The 20,503-nt window shown below is 51.3% G+C and overlaps 4 protein-coding genes across 4 annotated transcripts; 3 read left to right on the top strand and 1 right to left on the bottom strand.

The window, feature by feature from the left end:
* Window positions 1-3,360: 3,360 nt before the first annotated feature.
* Window positions 3,361-6,767, top strand: BO72DRAFT_460696 (glutamate dehydrogenase (NAD(+)); the record flags this gene model as incomplete). Its single annotated transcript, XM_040946481.1, has 3 exons — window positions 3,361-3,679; window positions 3,745-6,679; window positions 6,731-6,767. The coding sequence occupies 3 exons, from the start codon at window positions 3,361-3,363 to the stop codon at window positions 6,765-6,767; spliced, it is 3,291 nt and encodes a 1,096-aa protein (XP_040799137.1).
* A 306-nt stretch (window positions 6,768-7,073) lies between these two features.
* Window positions 7,074-9,930, bottom strand: BO72DRAFT_433738 (putative mitochondrial respiratory complex I chaperone (Cia84)). Its single transcript, XM_040943217.1, has 2 exons — window positions 7,564-9,930; window positions 7,074-7,464 (listed from the first exon to the last, which is right to left on the bottom strand). Exons 1-2 carry the CDS (start codon window positions 9,774-9,776, stop codon window positions 7,296-7,298), a joined length of 2,382 nt encoding a protein of 793 aa, XP_040799136.1. The 5' UTR covers window positions 9,777-9,930; the 3' UTR covers window positions 7,074-7,295.
* A 108-nt stretch (window positions 9,931-10,038) lies between these two features.
* On the top strand, window positions 10,039-11,071 carry BO72DRAFT_450044 (mitochondrial 37S ribosomal protein bS18m). The gene is made up of 3 exons (XM_040945161.1): window positions 10,039-10,253; window positions 10,364-10,587; window positions 10,668-11,071. Exons 1-3 carry the CDS (start codon window positions 10,109-10,111, stop codon window positions 10,872-10,874), a joined length of 576 nt encoding a protein of 191 aa, XP_040799135.1. The 5' UTR covers window positions 10,039-10,108; the 3' UTR covers window positions 10,875-11,071.
* Window positions 11,072-11,651: 580 nt separating this feature from the next.
* BO72DRAFT_383104 (WD40 repeat-like protein) lies at window positions 11,652-19,607 on the top strand (the record flags this gene model as incomplete). Its single annotated transcript, XM_040941503.1, has 8 exons — window positions 11,652-13,382; window positions 14,274-15,605; window positions 15,663-17,115; window positions 17,178-17,399; window positions 17,971-18,228; window positions 18,393-18,670; window positions 18,761-18,869; window positions 18,943-19,607. 8 exons carry the CDS (start codon window positions 11,652-11,654, stop codon window positions 19,605-19,607), a joined length of 6,048 nt encoding a protein of 2,015 aa, XP_040799134.1.
* Window positions 19,608-20,503: the final 896 nt, after the last annotated feature.

The raw sequence follows: 20,503 nt of genomic DNA, 5'->3' as shown, positions 1-20,503 counted from the left end.
GTTCCCTCTCGTGACTCTGTCCACTCAGCCGGATTCGTTCGATACCATTTCCCCGACACCGAGCATGCATTTCCCCTGCTGCTGCGGCCCTCTAGGAGCGCAGCTCCAATTTTGCGAATTCAAGTACTCCGTATTGCTGGCGATTAGTGGTTGCTGGACCTCTTGGGATTGTCCCTCGTGCTGGTGTGCAGCTGACCGATTTGAGCAATCAAGCGACGGCTATGCAAGGCTGTCCGAGTGAGCTATTCAACAATATTCAACAATAGCTCGACTTTCACTTACCGTATGCTACGGCGGAGAGGAGATGACTCGTTTCTCCATTCCGTTCCCTTTTCTCTCTTTCAGATCTGCGTCATCCTGGTGTCCGTTTGGGGTAGGAAAAAGTATCCCGCATGGATCCAGTGGGCCCCAAGGTACGTAACTTAATCATGGATAGATTAGTAGATTACTACTTGAGTTTCATGGATCTTTCCCAGCCATTCTTCCCCCTCCTCAGCCGGTCCGGGGGTCTCCCCATTTAGGGCAAGGTTGTTTGCAGGACGGAAGGCCGACGATCACCCTACTAGCAAAAACTCAGAAGGGGAGTCAGTCCCGCGGAGAGAGAGAGGGGCGAAAAAAGAGAGAGACTGGGAGGAGGGAGGGAGGGAGGGGGATGAAGGATCCTGGGGAAGAGTCGGGGAGCATCTCTTGATCTCTTGAATTTTGATGGGGTAATTGCCGGCGACTGGGTTGAGCCATTTGATAATTTTAATAATGAGAACTCATGGGAACTTCCGCAATAAAGAGGGGTTTTCTCATACTAGATACCTCCCCCGCAAAAAATGCACCTGGACATTGCTCCAAACCCCCATTACCCCCCCTGGAAAAAAACTGGAGAGAGCCTGGATCGGGAATCGATCCAGGAACCGATTCCGAGTCGACTTGGCTGCTTCCCCCGCAATTGGAACTGCACATGACTCCGTCATGAACTTGTGAGTTAGTGACTGATCCATTCAATAGAAAAAGTACAGTAGTTACCCTTCCTGTATAGTAAGTACAGTGCATTTAGTTAAAGGTTGATACCCTAAGTACTGTTTATATTTCGTCCTTCAGGCTGGCCTACTGCTACATAATAGTATTCGGTATGAGTATATACAGTACACACTACATGCAAATTCCTCATCTTACTCCATAATCACGATCACATACAGACTCCATCAGATACAATCACAAATCTCGCCGAGACGAGGAGCGAAACGCCGAGAATGGCGATGCGGCATTTTCGATGATTCATATTACGCACCGGAAACCGGGCGGTCACAAACCATGACACATCCAAGCCCGGTCCGGTCAGCTGACACACCCAACCAACCAACTAACTGACTACCCGTAACGGCCTGGAATGTTGCCGGTCTGGTCTGTTAGGTTCTGTTCCAAGTTCTTTAACATGATTATTCTTTGATAGTCTGGAGCCTGATAAGGCCCTATCCCAGCGTGGTCGTACTCAGAACTTTACTACTCATATAGTTAACTAACTACCTGGGCTGACCATACGCCCTACTGTCCCTAGTTCTCAAACCCCTGGCTACTTTATCTATAGTTAGAGCATTGGAAATTCCAGCCCCTCGATCTCCCCCGGGTTCCTGGACATGATTCTTCATGACTCTCGCTGCAACTCATTCTTCCCTCCCAAAATAGATCTTTCAGCTCATACCTACTCATGTATCTATATTTACGTATCCATCTATCTATACAGCTATCTATCTATCTATCTATCTATCTATCTACCGCATCTTTCAAACCACCGACCAGGAGCTGAGGCAATTATGGAGATGGAATTTCCAAAATTAGGCCCCCTCTCTCCACCTGCCCCGGGTTCCCAGGCCAATGAAAAATGATAGATGCGGCATTTTCCTTCCAAGTTGACCTCTTTTACCTCATTCGCGCCATCCGAGTGAGTCTGGCTCGTCGTCCAAACAGGCAAGTCCTGGCCCACTCAGCTCCAGGCTTGCTTCCCTTGGCGTCGACAACACTGTACGGAGTACGAAGTATGTAGAACCAGTAAGTAACAATCAATGTCATGCAGTGGAGATAGATTCGTGTCTTTTGAGTGAAGAGCTAGAGTATAGAAATGATTCTCTACCATAGTCACTGAGGAATCTCATATATCTTTTCCTTTTCCTTTCAATCTAACTAGTTACGGAGTATTTGTCATGTGGTAGAGGAAAATAAATGTCAAAAGAATCACCACAGCACAGTTAACTACGGAGTATAGCCACAAAGGACCACCCACCCGGGGTGGTCGATCCACCTGTAGGGTAGGTACGATACCTGAATGTGATGTATGAGACCGTACTAATACCAGCAGTATCTTACCACAAGTTGCCCCGGACCGGGAAGCTGCGCTTTCCCCCCCCCCGTTCCTGGCCGATCGCATAGCACCGGCTATTGCGACTAGTTAGTTCACTTATCTCCTCTCATACTACTACTAGCATCTAGTAAGTTAGTGAGTGTATGTAGTATGTCGTAACATCATCCAGCATCATAACTGGAGACTCTTTGTAACTTATCCGTCTTTACCACCCAAACAAATAATTAACTTACATGACACTGCGTGATAATTAATAAATAAATAATAAAAAAAAGCCTTTCTTCCAAACTGAGATCATCTCTCCAAAAGATTTTTGAATCAGTCATATAAAGGGTCGCCTTCCCCAGTATTCCTCCCACTCACACATTACACATTTTGATGAAGTCATTTGTTTTGCTTGTAGCATAATTCTTCTAACTGATCATCCTTTCTCCTCCTCCTCCTCCTTCTTCTTCCCTACTAAGTCACCCACTCGTCTCTGTGAGTTCTCTTTCCAACTTTCGAAAAAGAAAAGATCGAGCATCTCACACAATCAATACAATCGTCGACCTACTTTTCTCTTATCTGCCTTGCTCTCAATTGCGGTTGACGTGTCGACTGCATTGCATGGCTGAGCTTGACAACTGTAAAAGCCGTCCCTTCCTGTCTGATAAGCCTGTCTCCCCCCACCACCTACTGACCAGTTCAAAGAATTCAAGAATCCGCCTCTATTGCTTTTGTCTCAAACACAACTTGGAGCTAGGTGCGTTCGTTCTTCATCGCCTGCGTGTTATCTTGTCCTCGACTTCGTCTGTCTCTGTTTTCAACTCCCCTTCTGTTCTTTTCCCTTTCTTTCAACAAATGCACTATTCAAACTTCTCCTTTGGAATTTCACCATTTGCGGTTGCCTGGGTTGGCTGCAGTGCTCATACCGTTCCAGACTTCACAAGCCGAACCTTGTCCACTGAACATACCACTTGAATTACACACAACCTCAAAGACCCCCCGTCATAAAAGTCACAACACTCACGATGGTGTCCCCCGCACCTTCATCCTCGCCCATCCCCGATGGCCAACTCAATGGCGCCAACTCTCTGCCCGTGCGGGCCGGCCCCAAGCTCTATGGCAGTAACGACGGCGCTTACTCGGGAGCTGGCACCCCCATCGGCTTCCAACGTCACCCACACAACAAAATCCTCGAGAGTGTAGCCGGCTCAAGCATCCGTCAACCTTCCCCACAACCCACCCACCTGGGAATCCCCGGCGGCGGTTCACATCGGATCTTGTCCGAGGAAGATCCCGGCTATGTGGCTGCCAAGTTCGAGGGCAAGGAGAAGCAGATGGAACAGGGTAAGTGATTACTTGAACTAAGAGCTCGCGCACCAGGTTGGTATCTGACCTATTTGCATCCGCAGTCATGGATCAGCTGGAAAAGAAGGGTTTCATTCCAGTGGAGTTCGTTGTAGGAGAGACTGAATGGTTTTACAATCAACTCGGCATCGACGACACCTACTTCCAGACGGAGTCTGTCGAGGCCATCGTTACGCAAATTCTGTCCTTGTACGCCGCCAAGGTCGCCGCCTACGCGCGAGACGACAAGAAGCTCGAAATCCGACTGGACAAGGAGGCTGAGGATCACGCGGTTTACATTGACACCAGCAAGCCGGGTGTCTCCTCCGTCGAGGGCCCGCGCTACGAGTCGCGGATTGACAAAAAGTACATCAATGGCTCGACACCCGAGAACAGTTACCGGGTAGAGACTTTCCGCTCGCCTACCTCGATTCCAGGTGATGATGGTCAGCAGCTCCGTTGCTACTTCGTCTACAAGTGTCAGTTTGTCAACTCGAACCCAGATCCCAATGAGACCAACATCGACATCATTGGTGAGAAGAGGTTCTTGCAGAAGGCCACCCCCAATACCAAGGCCATTTACCAAGAGATCATCAGCAATGCGGTCAGCCGCTCTGGTCCCGTCATTGAGATGTTCGAGATTGAAAAGAGTCGCGAGAAGAGACTGGTCATTGCCTACCGGCAAGGCTCGGCCATGGGGCTTTTCAGTGCTCTCTCTGATCTGTATCACTACTACCGCTTGACCAGTTCACGAAAATATCTGGAACACTTCTCCAACGGAATCACGGTGATTTCGCTCTATCTTCGTCCGTTGCCCAATCAGGAGATAGCTGCCAAGTTTCCCCCGATCGAGGCGGCGATCCACCAGATTATCAAGGAGGTCTCCCTTTTGTATTGCATCCCTCAGAACAGATTTCAGCATCATTTTGCAGTTGGTCGGCTCAGCTTGCAAGAGACGATTTATGCCCACTGCGCGTGGGTGTTCGTTCAGCAATTTTTGAATCGCCTGGGTTCTGAGTACACGTCGTTGACCGATCTCTTGGATTCTAGCAACAGCGTTCACGCGGAGTTGTTGGCCAAGATTAAGAAGCGTCTACGTACTGAGACCTTTACCTCGGATTATATTTCCGAGATCGTCAACAAGTATCCGGAACTCATTCACAAGTTATATCTCGACTTTGCCAACACCCACTATGTGCAGACCCGTGGACCAGCTGAGGATGATTTCCTTCCTACGCTAAGTTATTTGCGGCTGCAGGTTGACGAGGTCCTTGACGGCCCCAAGCTGAAGCAGCTCATCTCAAGCACAGCTGCCAACGAACATGATGAGATGGTCATGAGCGCTTTCCGAGTGTTTAATGCCTCTATTCTCAAGACAAACTTCTTCACCCCAACCAAGGTGGCCCTCAGCTTCCGGCTCAACCCTCATTTCCTCCCGGAGCACGAGTATCCCCAACCTCTATATGGCATGTTCCTGGTCATTAGCTCCGAGTTCCGCGGATTCCATCTCCGGTTCCGTGATATTGCGCGCGGAGGTATTCGTATCGTCAAGAGCCGGAACAAGGAAGCCTACAGCATCAATGCCCGCTCTCTGTTCGATGAGAACTACAACCTGGCCAATACTCAGCAACGCAAGAACAAGGACATTCCCGAAGGCGGTGCCAAGGGCGTAATCCTGCTCGACGTGAATCACCAGGACAAGGCCCGTGTCGCTTTTGAAAAGTATATTGACAGTATCCTTGATCTCTTGCTGCCACCAGTCAGTCCTGGCATCAAGGACCCTATTGTTGATCTGTACGGCAAAGACGAGATCTTATTTATGGGCCCAGATGAGAACACGGCTGAGCTGGTCGACTGGGCCACAGAGCATGCCCGGAATCGTGGTGCCCCATGGTGGAAGTCTTTTTTCACGGGGAAGAGCCCCAGACTGGGCGGCATCCCTCATGACACCTACGGAATGACGACGTTGTCCGTGCGGCAGTATGTTCTTGGAATCTACCGCAAGTTAAAGATCGATCCCAGCACCATTCGCAAGCTACAAACCGGTGGTCCCGATGGTGATCTAGGCTCCAACGAGATTTTCCTCGCCAATGAAAAGTACACTGCCATCGTGGACGGCTCTGGTGTGATTGTTGATCCCCAAGGTCTCAACCAGGAAGAGCTTGTCCGACTGGCTAAGAATCGAGTCACGATTTCGGAGTTCGACCTGTCCAAGCTTTCGCCCCAGGGTTACCGAGTCTTAGTGGACGAGAGTAACGTGAGATTGCCTAGCGGCGAGCTCGTCCACAATGGAATGATCTTCCGCAACCTGTTTCATCTGCGCAATGATCAGCAGTATGACACCTTTGTGCCTTGCGGTGGTCGCCCCGAATCAATTGACCTATCCACCGTGGGCAAGCTGATCAACGATGGCAAAGCCACCATTCCCTACATTGTCGAAGGTGCCAATCTGTTCATCACACAAGACGCCAAACTCCGCTTGGAGCGTGCCGGCTGTATTTTGTTCAAGGACGCGTCCGCCAACAAGGGTGGTGTGACCTCGTCTTCCCTGGAGGTTCTGGCTTCGTTGTCTTTCGATGATGCCGAGTTCGTGGAGAACATGTGCATTCGTGAGGACGGCACGGTGCCTACTTTTTACAGCGAATATGTCAAGCAGGTTCAAGAAGTGATTAAGCAGAACGCCACCCTCGAATTTGAGGCTATTTGGCGCGAGCATGAGCAAACTGGTGTGCTCCGTAGTGTGCTCAGCGATCAGCTTAGTATCGCGATCACCAAGCTTGATGAAGAGCTTCAAAACACCGAGTTGTGGGATAATGTCGAGCTCCGTCGCTCGGTTCTCCACGATGCTCTCCCTAAGCTGCTTCTGAACAAGATCGGCCTGGACACTATCCTTCAGCGTGTACCGGAGAATTATCTGCGGGCTATTTTTGGTAGCTACCTCGCCAGTCGGTTTGTTTACGAGTATGGTAGCAGCCCAAGCCAATTCTCTTTCTTCGATTTGTGAGTGCCCTGTTTTTGACGCTGCCGTGACTTCGCTAACTTGATTGACAGCATGACCAAGCGACTTGCGCAGATTTCCCAGGCGTAAACGTGATTTTTAGACGAATATACATGAGTCTTCCTTGATTCCTTAGAGAGTGCGATGATATGCATCTTCCGGGTTATGCCTGCTGCACATATGCAGTTTGTTATGGATATATTAATTATGAGTGGACGTCAGTTGTTTTGTGGAATACAGAAAAGCTGCTACGAGCCTAGCCTAATAAAGTGATTTATTCATCTTCAGGACCGTTGGTCTTCTCCGTTCTTCCATGGATTGATTAATTTAGATCGTCTTGCCGTAGCATGGGCAGCTTTGGAATGATGTATGGTATGCAATTACGACCAAGAGCAAGGGAGATCTTAAGATTGATTATTCATGCGGTGTCGCTCAATCGTGATGCAATGCCCCTTTCTACCAGAATCTCACATGTGACACATCTGCGTGGCACAATGACTGCATATAAAGCAATGGACGCACGGAGGCTCACTCCGCCGGCCATCAATGAACCGCTAAACCGCTCAATCGCATTGTACGCACAAAACCGCCCGCAGAAAGGACTCGCTCTATTTACGTTTAAATGTCAATTTCCTTCATTTCGATATTGAATTGTGGGCCCTCGTCATGCTCGATGCGTTCGATCTGCTCTAGCTGCGCCCACAGCTCGGGATATTTGGCTCGGGCCCACTTCTCGACCTCATCTTTCCAGTGTTGGTAAGGAATCACGTTGTAGAATTGACCGATCCTAAAGGGCACGTTAACCAAACCGCGCGGACATGACGGCAGGTAAAGCCGTAGACGAGGGATGTAAGAGTGTCTAGGGACAGGGGGGGGTTGAACTAACGAGTTGCGGGTCGGCTTGAGGCCAGTCTCGGCCTCCATCTTCTCCAGAGCCTCGGTGGCGAGGTCAAATTCGCAGTGGGCGGCCAGAGCTTTGACATACGCCATGTACAGTTGGCGGTTGCGCTCGATGCCCAGCAACTTGACCTTGTCCATCATCTTGAGGGCTTCCTCAACACCGTTGTTGTGCCTGGCGCATGTCTCAAAGAAGATAGGGATGGTCTTATGGGACGGACCCTCGTCCGACTCCAGGATGCTTCGGAAAACTTTCATTGCCTGCTCGGGCATGTCGCAGGAGGCGTAGGCGAGCATGAGCCCGTCGAGCACGCGCGTGGTTAGGTCGACTTCGACGTCGAGTTTGAGCATGTTGTGCACGAGTTGGAGGTGCTTTGCGGATTGGGTGCGAGCGATGCCGACAAAGCAGCGGGCGTATGTGTCAGGCTTGGGCCGTCGGGCGAAGTCCTCGGCCTGTCGCATGTGGCCGAAAACGAGGTAGGCGAGGTCGCTACGGTGGCGTTTGAAGAATGAGGTCATGATATCGGTGCGCGAGCGGACGCCGGTTTCCGGGAAGGCGAGCAGCAGCAGATTATACGTCTCCCAGACATCGGAGTCCTTTTGCTCGAGGTCCAAGATGAACCCGGTCAGCGAGTTGCGAATCGTCGCCCGTTCTTCCGTGTCATACAGCCCAAGGCGTGGCCGGAGCAGTGCCGAAACGCCCTCCCAGTCGAGTCGGTAGAGGAGCATACGTGTGATCGCTGCCACGGTCCCTGCCTCTAGCCGTACGTTGTTGTCAAACAACGGGTCCAGGAAGGCCGAGATGCGGTCGAATATCGCATCGTCCTGGCCTGAAAGGCAGAGAAGTTTGATTAACTTGTTCATTAGTGGCATGTTCGCGGTCGCCATGGCTTCCGGATCCTGCAAATCGTCCATGGAGCGCAATGCCCTCCCAGTATCACCCGCTAGGATGTAGGATTCCAGCTGCAAAAGCTGCGTTCTCGTGTTGGGTTCTAGAGCCCAGTGGGAGGCTAACGCAGCAAATTTGACAGCTAGAGCAGGGTCTTGTATCGCGTTTGCGTACTCTATCAGATCATTCACGCATGAGATAGTCAGAGCCTTCCTAGCATTCTCGTCGCCCGCCATCATAGTATTGGCCTTCTCTGAGACGGCAGTTGCACTCTGCTTTTGCACCCCTTCCCAGAAGAGGGTGATGCCCAGAGTCTTGCAGACCGGCATGTTGGAAAGTGACTCGAACACCGATGCTGCCCACGCGGTATCGGAGTTCAACATCGCATATTTGATAACAGCCTCTCTCACTGCCACTGTGGGCGTCTGCCCGTTCGAAAGAGGACATTCATAGATCGTTTTTGTCGCGGTAAACAAGTCCTCTTCGATAAGAAGCTTAACCAGGTCTTCATGAGATCTGTGGTCGAACTCGACGTCGAATTTCTCAAGATTCTCGGCTGTCCGTTCTAAACGGCGCTTCTCACCTACCATCGCAAATCCCTTCATAACCACATGCCATGGGGTCGGGCGAGCCATCTTCAGCCTGAACCAGAACCGCTCTAGAACGTCGCATGCTTCATCCGGGTGGCCATTCAAAGCCTGTATGTTGATATACGCAATGAAAGCCGACCGACTGATATGTTTCATATTGGGTGACGGATCACGGCACAATTCCGAAAAGGCAGCGCGAGCCAATTTTCGCACGATCGGTTGTGATTCAGGTAAACATTTGGCCTGTGATAGAACGGAGAGCACATTTTCGAGGGCCTCAGTCGACAACGTTTTCTGCCATTCCTCGGGGTTCAATTCTTCCGCATGAGTTCGCATGTAATGCCAGGTGACGGAGAGCAGGGTGGCATGGAAGTGCGTAATGACGCTGGGGGATGCAGCGCGTTGCCCCAAAAAGTCGTTCAAGGCATTGGCTAGAATTTCAAAGGTAGGCCCTCTGCTTTTGTCGGCCATTGACCTCATGAGGTCTCTCATAGGCTTTAGGCCAACCTCGGAGGGCAGAGTTGATGAATGCGGGCTAGTCGTTGGGACCACATTGTACGCGAAGAGCCCGCGTCGCTGGCCATGGTAGCTGGTCAAAAGATCGAGCTTGCGAGGCCTATGATTCCGGACCGTATGCAGTGAGCGATGGAGGCAGCGCGAGAATGAAAGCGGTTCGTTGTTCAAAATTGCCCGAAAAACTCGCCGGGTGAGGTGGGATTGCATTTTGGCGTTGCGGTGCGACGTGGAGCACCTACTAATCAGCAAGAGGGGAGCGAGGGTAGAGATAAGAGCTTGCCAAGCTATTCTGGACCATGGCTTGGAGCAAATAAGTCCGCAATTTGAGGCTGTTGAACAGCTTAAGTTATCGGGATAGATGGATGGGAATGCAAAAGACGCGAAGGAGGAGGGCGGAAGGTCCGATTATTCTCTCGGAGGCGGCTCTTGGCGGTTTTCCCGGAAAGGCGAAAATCGATTTCACCTTCACCCTCACCCTCATTCTCTCCGGCTTGAGACGCAAGCCACAGACTCCAAGTCGCCTTGCCTATTTACCAATAATGGCCCTCCACCTGTTCTCCTGGTCGCCGCTGCGCACCATCGGCTCGACTTTCAGTGCTGCATCCGTTCGTCGCTGGAACTGGACCGCTGCTTCAAGTGCTGCCGCAACCACTGCGCATGCTTCGATTCTAAAGGACCACAAATGTATGTGACCTTACTGTATGATGTTTCTCTCGATTCTGCGTCAGCCTGCAGCTCCCTTCAAGCTTATATTCAGCGGATGGCATCGCTGACTGTCCTTTGTCGCATTGTAGCTCCACTATCCCGTCGCCGAGCCCGTCGGTTGTTCATCGAAGACCAGAAGGCCGTTAACGAAAGCCGTCCCCTGGAGAGATTCCAGACCCGTGAATGGAAGGCCGGTGATATCTATGCACCTCACGATCTCAGTCCTGCGCAGATGAGAAGGTGGAGAGTGCGCCACTCCCCTTCCACAGATGTCTTCGACTCCCTGAACTTGAATCCCTTAACTATGTACAAGGTATGTGAGACACGGAGGTCAACGGTGAGGTCGTGCAGGCAGTCTAGGAAATCTTGCTAAGAAAGATTTGCGTCTAACAGAACTTCTCGATCATGTCCGAATACATGACTCCCATGGGCCGGATCAAGCACCGCAATGAGACCGGTCTGCGCCCAGTCAATCAACGGAGAATGGCCAAGGCTATCCGCAGAGCAGTCGGGCTTGGGCTGATGCCCAGTGTTCACCGGCACCCGGAAATTCTGGCCGCTCAGATCCAGTCACGTTCGGAGGGAGGCAGCACGTATTGAGAGATGTACTTATAGTTATCGCATCGATGGTGTCGGGGGCTGGGCTTGGCTTGTTCTTTTTATTCCCTCTTGGGCATTGTTTCATGTTGTCAGTTGGCTTGTTGTAAGATGATTATGAATCTCGGGCGGTGACCATGTACAGTACTATACTATCTCTCTACTAGGCCTTGACGTGATGCAATTTGGTAGCGCATAACAGTCAGTAACTAAGTGTCTTTTCACAAAGCAGCTACAGGTAAGGTAGACATCATGGATTGCAAAGCATAGGCTGGAGGGAGCGAACAGCGAGCGGCAAGTGACTTCACTTATTGGTAAGTTACTTGTTGTATGGATTGGATTGTACTTGAGTATCTCCGGCCCACCCAAACACCCAAATACGTACTACGTCAACAAGACTAGGTAAACACTCCCCGCCCACTGCCCACTTCCCCCCCCCCCTCTTCTCGTTCCATCTTTCTCCTACCTACTCCCTCCTCTCTCCATCTGTGCTGCCCTTTGAATTCAGAACCTCCCTTCTTCTACCACCTAGTCACTGATATTGTCTGCTGGATCAGCCATGTCAATCACTAATGGTCTGCCCTATCTCGATCCTGTTGGCTATGCTGCTGTGCCCCTCGGCTGACTATTAACTCCATAGAATCGATCTGGGCTGCGAACCCCACCACCACGAGGGGCCAGCCCACCCAGCTCTCGTCGGACGCCAAGGGTGAACGACTTGCATATGCGGTATGTTCTAATCAGACATTGGCAATAGAGACGATGTGCGGGCGCTGACGAATGCTTTGTTGGTACGCTGCACAGGCCAACAAGTCCATCTTCTTGCGCTCCATCGACGACCCCGCGATCGCCAGGCAGTACACAGAACACAAGGCCCAGACAACAGTCGCCCGTTTCTCCCCTTCCGGCTTCTATGTGGCAAGTGGTGATGCGACCGGTATTGTGCGTGTTTGGGACTGTGTCGGAGACGGCCTCACCAAGGGTGAATACAGCATTGTGAACGGCCGCATTAACGACCTTGCCTGGGACGGCGACTCCCAGCGCATCATTGCGGTTGGTGACGGCAAGCAGCGATATGGGCACTGTATCACCTGGGACAGTGGTAACACGGTCGGCGAGATCTACGGACACACACAACAAATCAACTCCGTCTCTATCAGGCAACAAAGACCGCTGCGAGCGGCGGCCGCCGGTGACGATAAAAACCTCGTCTTCTACCACGGCGCGCCATTCAAGTTCAACACAGGTATCCGAGACAAGCACGCCAATTATATTTATGGTGTTGGCTTTAGCCCCGACGGCTCGACCCTTGTCAGTGTCGGTGCTGACCGGAAGATCTGGCTCTACGATGGCAAGACTGGCGAGCCGAGATGTCAAATTGGAGAAGGAGAGCACAAAGGAAGCATCTTCGCTGTCTCGTGGGCTAGAGATTCGCGCAAGTTCGTGACTGCTAGCGCTGACAGGACCGTGAAGATCTGGGATGTGGAAGCGGGTAAGGTTACCCAGAGCTGGGATATTGGAGAAGAAGGAATGTCAAACGTCCGAGATCAGCAAGTTGGGGTGGTGTGGCCTCCGGCCAGAAGTGATAACCTGCTCATCAGTCTCTCGTTGAGCGGGGATCTGAACTACTTGGTGGAAGGCACTCCCCAGCCGCGGCAGGTGATCCAGGGCCATCAGAAGAACATCACGTCCCTGACTCAGTTTCGCTCTGGCAGCGACACGGAAACATTATGGTCGGGCAGCTTTGATGGAAGGGTTTGCCATTGGGATGTTCCGACGGGGACTGCGGAAGAGGTGGAAGGAGACGGCCATACAGCCTACATTGCCGGTCTTGCTCCGACTCAGGAGGGCGCCGGACGCATCTACAGCGTCGCTTGGGATGACACGATTCGCTCTGTTGATCTTGGTGCTAAGACCTACACCGGCGTTTCGTCCAAGTTGTCTGGCCAACCTAAGGGCATCGCGGCTGCGAAGGACAAGGTGGTAGTAGGGACAACCGAGAGCGTGGAGATCTATCACGATGGGCAGAAGACCGGTGAGTCCAAGCCTCAGTTCGCCGTGACGACAGTTGCAGCCCATGGGAACTTGACTGCGATCGGTGGCGAGGACTCGTCCGTCCAGATCTGCGACATCTCAGCCCAGGGGTTAATCCCCAAGACCGAGTTCAAGGCATCGCGGAACGCAATTTCGGCCTTGTCATTCTCGCTGGACGGATCGCTCCTGGCGATTGGGGATTCCCGGGGCCGGGTGCTGGTCTACAAGGCTGCCGATGGCCAACTGGTCACCGACCGTTGGACGGCGCACACCTCCCGAGTTACCTCCATCGGGTGGAACGAGGACAATACCCATGTTGTTAGTGGAGGCCTCGATACCAACATCTTTGTGTGGAGCTTGACGAAACCGGGAGACTGGCTGCAAGTAACAAATGCCCACAAAGAGGGCGTGAATGGAGTTGCTTGGATTGCAGGCGGATCTAAGATTGCCTCGGCTGGAGCGGATGCAGCGATCAAAGTGTGGAAGGTAGAAGGTTTAGCATGATGATGATAGATAGAGTCTTATATACAGTCTTTGTTTGAGAGTACTTTTTGTGATTTTGCTTTTCTTTTCGTATACCATACTTATACATATACACATACACATACACCTACACATACACCTACACATACACCTACAACCATATATACAGTACATACTCTATACATACATACATACATCCGTACATACATATACACACGTTACTGTGCATACAATAAAGCTGTCTGTGAGTTGCGTTCTGGATCGACGCCCAGAGTAAGTTAAGTTATTACTCGTACCTATGCTGTAACAGGGCAGTGATTAGTGGGTGTGAACACCCACCCATTGGTCGGCTGACCAGCTAGCTCTCCACCGCCCGCGCCCGGCGTTCTTCAAGCTTCCCCAATTCATTGTTCCATCATCCCAATCATTCTGGTTTGTTCCTTCTTTCCAGTCGGTCTACTGAGTACACATACATACAGTACGAAGAGCAAGAGTGAGGTAGTTAGCAGTGGGAAACTATGGTCCGGGCGCTGGTTCTCTCTTGTCCATTGCCCTGCCAGACCTGTTTCTCCTCCTCCTCCTCTTCCTCGCCCCCACCACCACAACACCGACTGTTTGTCCTCTTGTTTCCCTCTCTTCGTTTCTCCTACCTTGATTTTTTCTTTGGTGCCCATTTTGCTTCTTCTTGACGCCAGTACCATGAAGTGATAAGATGTCTCGGTCCGGGGACTTATCAAGCAGCTCCCGTCGCATTTTACGCCCCAAGAAGGTTAGCCAGCCATAGTCCGATGAGCCATGATTAGCCATGATTATCTAGATGATCACCTTCGATCCTCCTCCATAACTTATGGTGATTGACCCTTTTCCTTTTCATCATGAAATTAGCTCCGATATGCGACTTTCGTCCTCCCACGAACTGGTCAGCGACTGAAAGGTCTTATTCATCTACGAAATCCGGATTCCGGCTTGAATGGCAACAGCGAAGACGACGAGCGCCGAGCGCTTCTGACCGGCGAGATTGCTGCCCCTCGCAGAGGTCTATCGACGCGTCTGTGGGGTCATATCAAGAGTATTGGCCCGCAAGCGCATGAGTTTCTCTCGTCAGAACTGGGGATTGGCGTCTTGAAGTGTAGTCTAGCCTATTTGCTTGGCTCCCTCGCAACCTTCGTGCCCGCTATATCCTCATTCTTGGGCCATCAAGATGGCAAACACATGGTGGCTACGGTCACTGTGTATTTCCATCCTGCGCGATCGCAGGGGAGCATGTATAAGGCCTTGATTTGTGCCTTTGCCGCTTTCCTTTACGCCGCTCTTGTCTCCGTAACCAGCATGTTCGTCTCGATGTTCTTTCAAGACACCTTGAATCTGGTTCTCCTTGGTCACGCCGTTGTTTTAGTCGTGTTTTGTGGAGGTGGCCTGGGCTTTATTGGATGGACGAAGCAGAGATTTGGTGACCCTCTTGTGAATGTCGCATGCTCGTTGGCGTCGCTTTCCACCATCACGGTGTTGACAAAAGAGGGCGCGGTGCAGAGTGGTGATTTGTCATTTGCAAAGATCTCCCAAGTCCTGAAGATGGTGGTCATGGGCGTAACGGCCTCCATGGCAGTGTCTTTCCTGATCTTCCCAATCTCGGCACGAAAGCAACTGCGGTCAAACCTCACTACGGTCACGGAGACTTTGGCAACAATGTTGGCTTTGATCACCGAGAGCTTTCTGAGTGGCTCGGAAGAGGAGCTTCAGACTGCGGAATTTCTCGAGGCCGCCGCACGCCATAAAAAAGCGTACGGTCAGCTGGACAAGCTTGTGCGCGAAGCTAAAATGGAGCATTTCGTTGTAGGCACCGAAAAGGAATACAGACTAGAAAAGACACTGGTCCGCTGGGTCCAGGATATCACACACAATCTAGGCGGTTTGCGCAGTGCTGCTCATTTACAATTCCAGCTGCTCAAGCAAACCCAAGCTACCGAGACTGCACACCAGGGGTCGGATGTCAATTTCGGACTCGGTGCTGGCCCGCTACCCAGTCCCTGGTCATTGCATGAGGATCGTCCGCTTCTGGAACCCATCTATGAGAGGCCAGAAGAAGAGATGTTGGAGGCAACGGGCGGGGACGAATTCGATTTCAATGCAGAGAATGGTACCAGTCCTGGACCCGAACAAATTCTCCACCCGGCGGACATCTTTGCTATATTTATCAGCCACCTGGGGCCCTCAATGGTAAGCGGTTCTGATAACGATGATACCACCGTAATCCATGCTGATAATAGTCCTTAGAGATCTCTCGCGTTCACTTTGAAGGAGATATTTCGCGATATTCCTTTCAAACCAGAATCTGACTATCGAGTATCAATCAATAGCAAATACCGCTCGAGTCTCGATAGAGCACTACTATTATATCGAAATTCACGAGAAGAGGCGCTCAAGACCATCTATCGGCAACGAGAAGTCCTCGGGATTCAGACGCTGGAAGTCGAGGCTGACCTGGAGGAGGTGTCTGCCAGCTGCGGGCATTTCAGTTTTTCGTTGCTTGAATTTGGAGAACAGCTGAAAGAGCTTCTCGCCATCTTGGATGAGCTACAGCTCGAGAGCGAGGAGAGGCCCGGTGGCCGATCATGGAATTGGCTCAAGTTCTGGCGCTGGGCCTTCGGCGGAGGACCAAAGAGGGACATTTTGGATGTTACATTGGAGCAAGCTCATCTAGGCGAGCCCAACCTCCTCAAGCCGCCTGGTGGTTTGAGAGGGTCATCCAATGTCACCGCAATCAGTCTTGCAAAACAGAGACTTGGCTATCGTTTGTGGCGTTCCCTTGGGGTTTTCCGCCGGGACGACACCAAGTTTGCGATCAAAGTCGGCACTGGCGCTGCGCTTTATGCCCTGCCTGCATTCATCCCGTCCACTCGACCCGTTTACGGCCATTGGCGAGGCGAATGGGGTCTGCTCTCGTACATGTTGGTCTGTTCTATGACCATCGGAGCCTCGAATACTACGGGATACGCACGGTTCCTCGGTACCTGCTTGGGCGCAGGCTGTGCGATTCTCTCATGGTATGCCACTGACGGAAACGTTTTTGGCCTCGCAATACTAGGCTTGCTCATGGCTAGTTGGAACTTCTACATCATCATCGTGCGAGGTCAAGGGCCAATGGGTCGATTCATCATGCTAACATATAATCTCTCGGTTCTCTACGCCTATTCACTTGCTCAGAAAGAAGGAAGAAATGATCAAGATGAAGGAGGGGACAGCCCCATCATCACCGAGATTGCCCTGCATCGTGTGGTTGCTGTTCTATCAGGCTGTCTTTGGGGTATCATCATTACGAGGATGATCTGGCCGATCAGTGCACGTGAGAGGCTCAAAGACGGACTGAGTCTGCTCTGGCTTCGCATGAGCTTGATCTGGAAGCGTGGCCCCTTGTCCACCATGGCCAACCCGAAGGAGTCTGCGGGATTCATGAGCGCCCGGGAGAAGCTAGAAGTCGAACGATTCCTGTCACATCTGGAGTCTTTGCAAGCCTCCGCTCGTTCGGAGTTTGAATTAAGGAGTGCTTTTCCCGATGCTAGCTATGGCAATATTCTTCGTCGGACGCGCAGCATGGTGGACGCTTTCGTCGCCATCAACCTAGAACTGGTCAAAAATATGACGGCGTCCGAGGGAGAGTTATCTATTCTACGATACACCGTGAAGGAGAGGCAGCAGCTCTCCCATCGTATCAGTCATTTGCTGACAGGTAAAGTCCGATATTGGCAGAGGAGGCATTGAACCACTACTGACATCTAACCCCTCAAACAGTTATGGCCTCTTCAATGAAGCTGGAGTATCCTCTAAGCGATGCTCTGCCGAACGTTGAGCACGCCCGAGATCGGCTCCTGGCGCGTCTTTTTCATTATCGTAAAGACCCGGAAGTATCTCGAATGTCGACCGACGAAGACTACGCTCTGTTGTATGCATACGGTATGCCCTTTGTCCTGCAGAAATCACCCTCGACCATGGCTAAATTTGAACTTAGTGCTGGTGGTTGGGCAGTTGTCCGGAGAAATTGAAGCCATTCTTGGGGAAGTTGGTCGTCTTTTCGGAGTTCTGGATGAGGATGCAGTGAAGTTGTATGCTTAGACATTTTGGGGGGGGGGGGGGGGTAAAGGAACAAGCGCCCGCATTGTAGAAAAGAATAGCTTCGAAAAGTGAATTCCACGTAGAGGATCAATGTAAATGAAGAAAGAAAAGAAAAATGAAATCGTTTTCTAATTTTTCAGTTGTGTTGCGATTCTGCAACTGCGACATTTGGTTGGGGAGAAGTAAGTTGGATCAATCGTTTGCGGATGGATTGTCGGAAAGTCCAACAACTTCCCTTCTCCGTCGCTCTCACTTACTATTCACTCTCTCCATCCCTCCCTCTCCCCCGCTGTTCATTTCCCCATCAACGCGCGTCTGGGCCTGCTCTCGCCCAACAATCTCTTACATGCTTTCGTCTTATTTCATCGCCTAGAACTCAGTCAGCATCTTGATCAAGATTGAATGGGATGAGTTCCGCCTCTTCATGACGGCCTAGCTTCCCCCTCCCACCCTCTCCCACGGCTTCGCGCAGCCCCCGTGCCCCGTCGCGCTTCCGCGAGCACCGCAGTCATGCAGATCGACCCGGCTGCTCTGAGTCGGCCAGACTCGGCAGCGACCACAATTACCTCGTCCAAAGGTTCTGCGACCAATGCTCCAGCGCTGCAGAAGTCGACCAAGGCGCTCATCGCCGTTCCGCGACTCGACCTTGAACCTGTCTACACGGAGCTCAAAGCCGCCATCGGCGACCACTGGGCCGAGTATAAAGAGGCCACCACTCTTTTCCTCCTTGGTGAGTTTGACATGATGAAATGGACCCCAACACTGAACAAATATGGCCTCTGGCTTTCTGCAACCACATTCTCAGGCGCCGTCTCGTACGGTCGTATCTATATGACCCCACATCTCCGCTTGGCCTCCATCCAGATCGCGAGACTAACGTCTTCATTCGCTGAGCAGGACAATTAAATCAAAGTGAACTGTCATCGCGCGTCGATCATATAATATGCGCCGACCAAAAAACCGAGCACCTCCACAATAACTTCATCTGCGCGATTATCGGAAACTTGACCCGAGATCTCCCCGACCATGGAGTCGCTAGTTGGGTATCCGCAAATGACAAGCCCTCAGTCGTGTCGAAACCGACGTCGGGGGACGCTGCCGAACAGAGACTCAAAACAGAGGTCATGCAGCTGCCTCCGCGGGACCGGCGCAGACTTAAGGCTATACCCGAGGTAGGCAGCCAATTACTCGATATGTGGCTGGCCACGCCATATAAATTTTATCGTACAAGTCTAACATGATGTGGTGTTCCACTGGCTCAGCGTGATCCCAACGATATCTCGTCCAATGATCTGGTCAAATACCACCTGGCGAAGCAGATTAAATTGCCGAGCCAGGTACCTGCCAGCGCCGGGGGGTTAAACAAGACAAGTAGGTCTCATGCTTTACGGATAACTCTACTTTTGTTTTGCGATGAGAAGCTTACTTTTCTGATTTACGATAGATTGGGAGCTGGAAATTCGAAAACGCTACGCGCAACCCCTAGCATCTGAGACTGGCGAGTTTCCAGATGCCGAATCAATCCATGCACGCATGGTTCCTATATGCTACGAAGAGTCTATAGTCAGTGGCGCAAGCTTACCCTGTGCGGAGTATATGGCCATTGCGACAGAGACATTCGTCAAGGAAGTCTTGTCAGTGGTTTTCTCGCGAACCAGGTCTAACGGCCCTTCGGGAACCATCAATGGCATGATGATGCGCAAGTATCGACAACAACTAGAGCGAGAAGAATTGGCATTCACGAGAGGCGAAATTGTCAAAGATAGTGCAACCGGGTTATTGCCTATTGAAGCTAAGGAGGCAAGTGTCCGAAAGCCACTGGGGGTTCGGGACCTGCGGCTAGCACTTGAGCTCGGCAGCGGCGTTCTCAGCCATATGCCCCTGCTTGTGGACCAGATTATGGGCGGCTATTTCGAAGATGAGCACGAGGCAGAAAGACATGGTTCAATTGACGACGTTGTAGAGATCACGAATGACGACTCCGGACAGAATTTCTTCTCCGATGAGATGGATATTGACGACATCGACTCCGATTGGGAGGGAGGCACAACGGCTGATAGGGAGCACTTGGGTGCTTTGTTGGATGAGTGTCTATCCATGGCCGCGTGAATTATCCCCCCTTGCGCTCCTCCTTTCTCTTCCCCTCTACCCCCAGTTTCTCTCCGTGCATACACTGCGTCAACCGCTAACCCATTCTTTACTTCCTGTCTCTTTTATTTTTCTGCTTTCACAGCCTTAAGCCGCTTGATATCCGTTGCTTTCAATGCGTTGCGCCTTTGTGCCTCCCCCCCCCGTGATGCACATACATTCATACACATTTCGATCTGGATTTACCAAAGATTGGGTCCGGCATCTTGGATCTGACGGAGCGTCAAGGCGTCTTGGGAGTCTTTAAGGAATGCCGCTATGGCGCGCGACCCTGTCATTTCTGCATTTGGCATGGAGTTCAAAGATGCTTCTGTTTTGTTTTTGTCTATATTGAACCCTGTTTCCCTGTTTCTTTATTATATTGCTTCTTTCTCTCTTGCTTTCTTGCCTGCGATCACTATTCGGGCAGTCAGTCTTGTTCAATGTGACAAATCATCTTTTTTGGCTGAGAAGCCAATGCAGTCAACTCGCATTCCCTACTGTGCCAATTTATAACAGCTTCAGTCTCGCGAGGGGAGCATCAAACGTCCCTACCGATTACGGCCTACTTGAGAGGCGACTGTGACCGTTTTGGGGACATCCTGAGCTTGCCCGCTACGATCATCCGAGCTGCTCTATGGCCCCACTGCTTGGTTAATTCTGGGATAAATGAAGACAGGAACTGGACATTCTATGCATGGCTGTGAGCATGTGGATGCAAGGGTATACCCTGCGGACCTGGCGATGTTGTTCTTGTTTTGTCTAAGTACTGTACATTATCTGCTGGGACCGCCTGATTGCAGGTCATTCCGGGACCGCTTTAATGAAATAACAATGACTCATGATCTTCAAGATATTTCAAGCCAGCTGCGATCGTG

Source organism: Aspergillus fijiensis (genome assembly GCF_003184825.1).
Source record: "Aspergillus fijiensis CBS 313.89 unplaced genomic scaffold BO72scaffold_41, whole genome shotgun sequence".
Taxonomy (NCBI): Eukaryota; Fungi; Ascomycota; class Eurotiomycetes; order Eurotiales; family Aspergillaceae; genus Aspergillus; species Aspergillus fijiensis.
The sequence above is the reverse complement of the archived record's forward strand: the minus strand, read 5'-3'. Positions and strand labels throughout refer to the sequence as shown.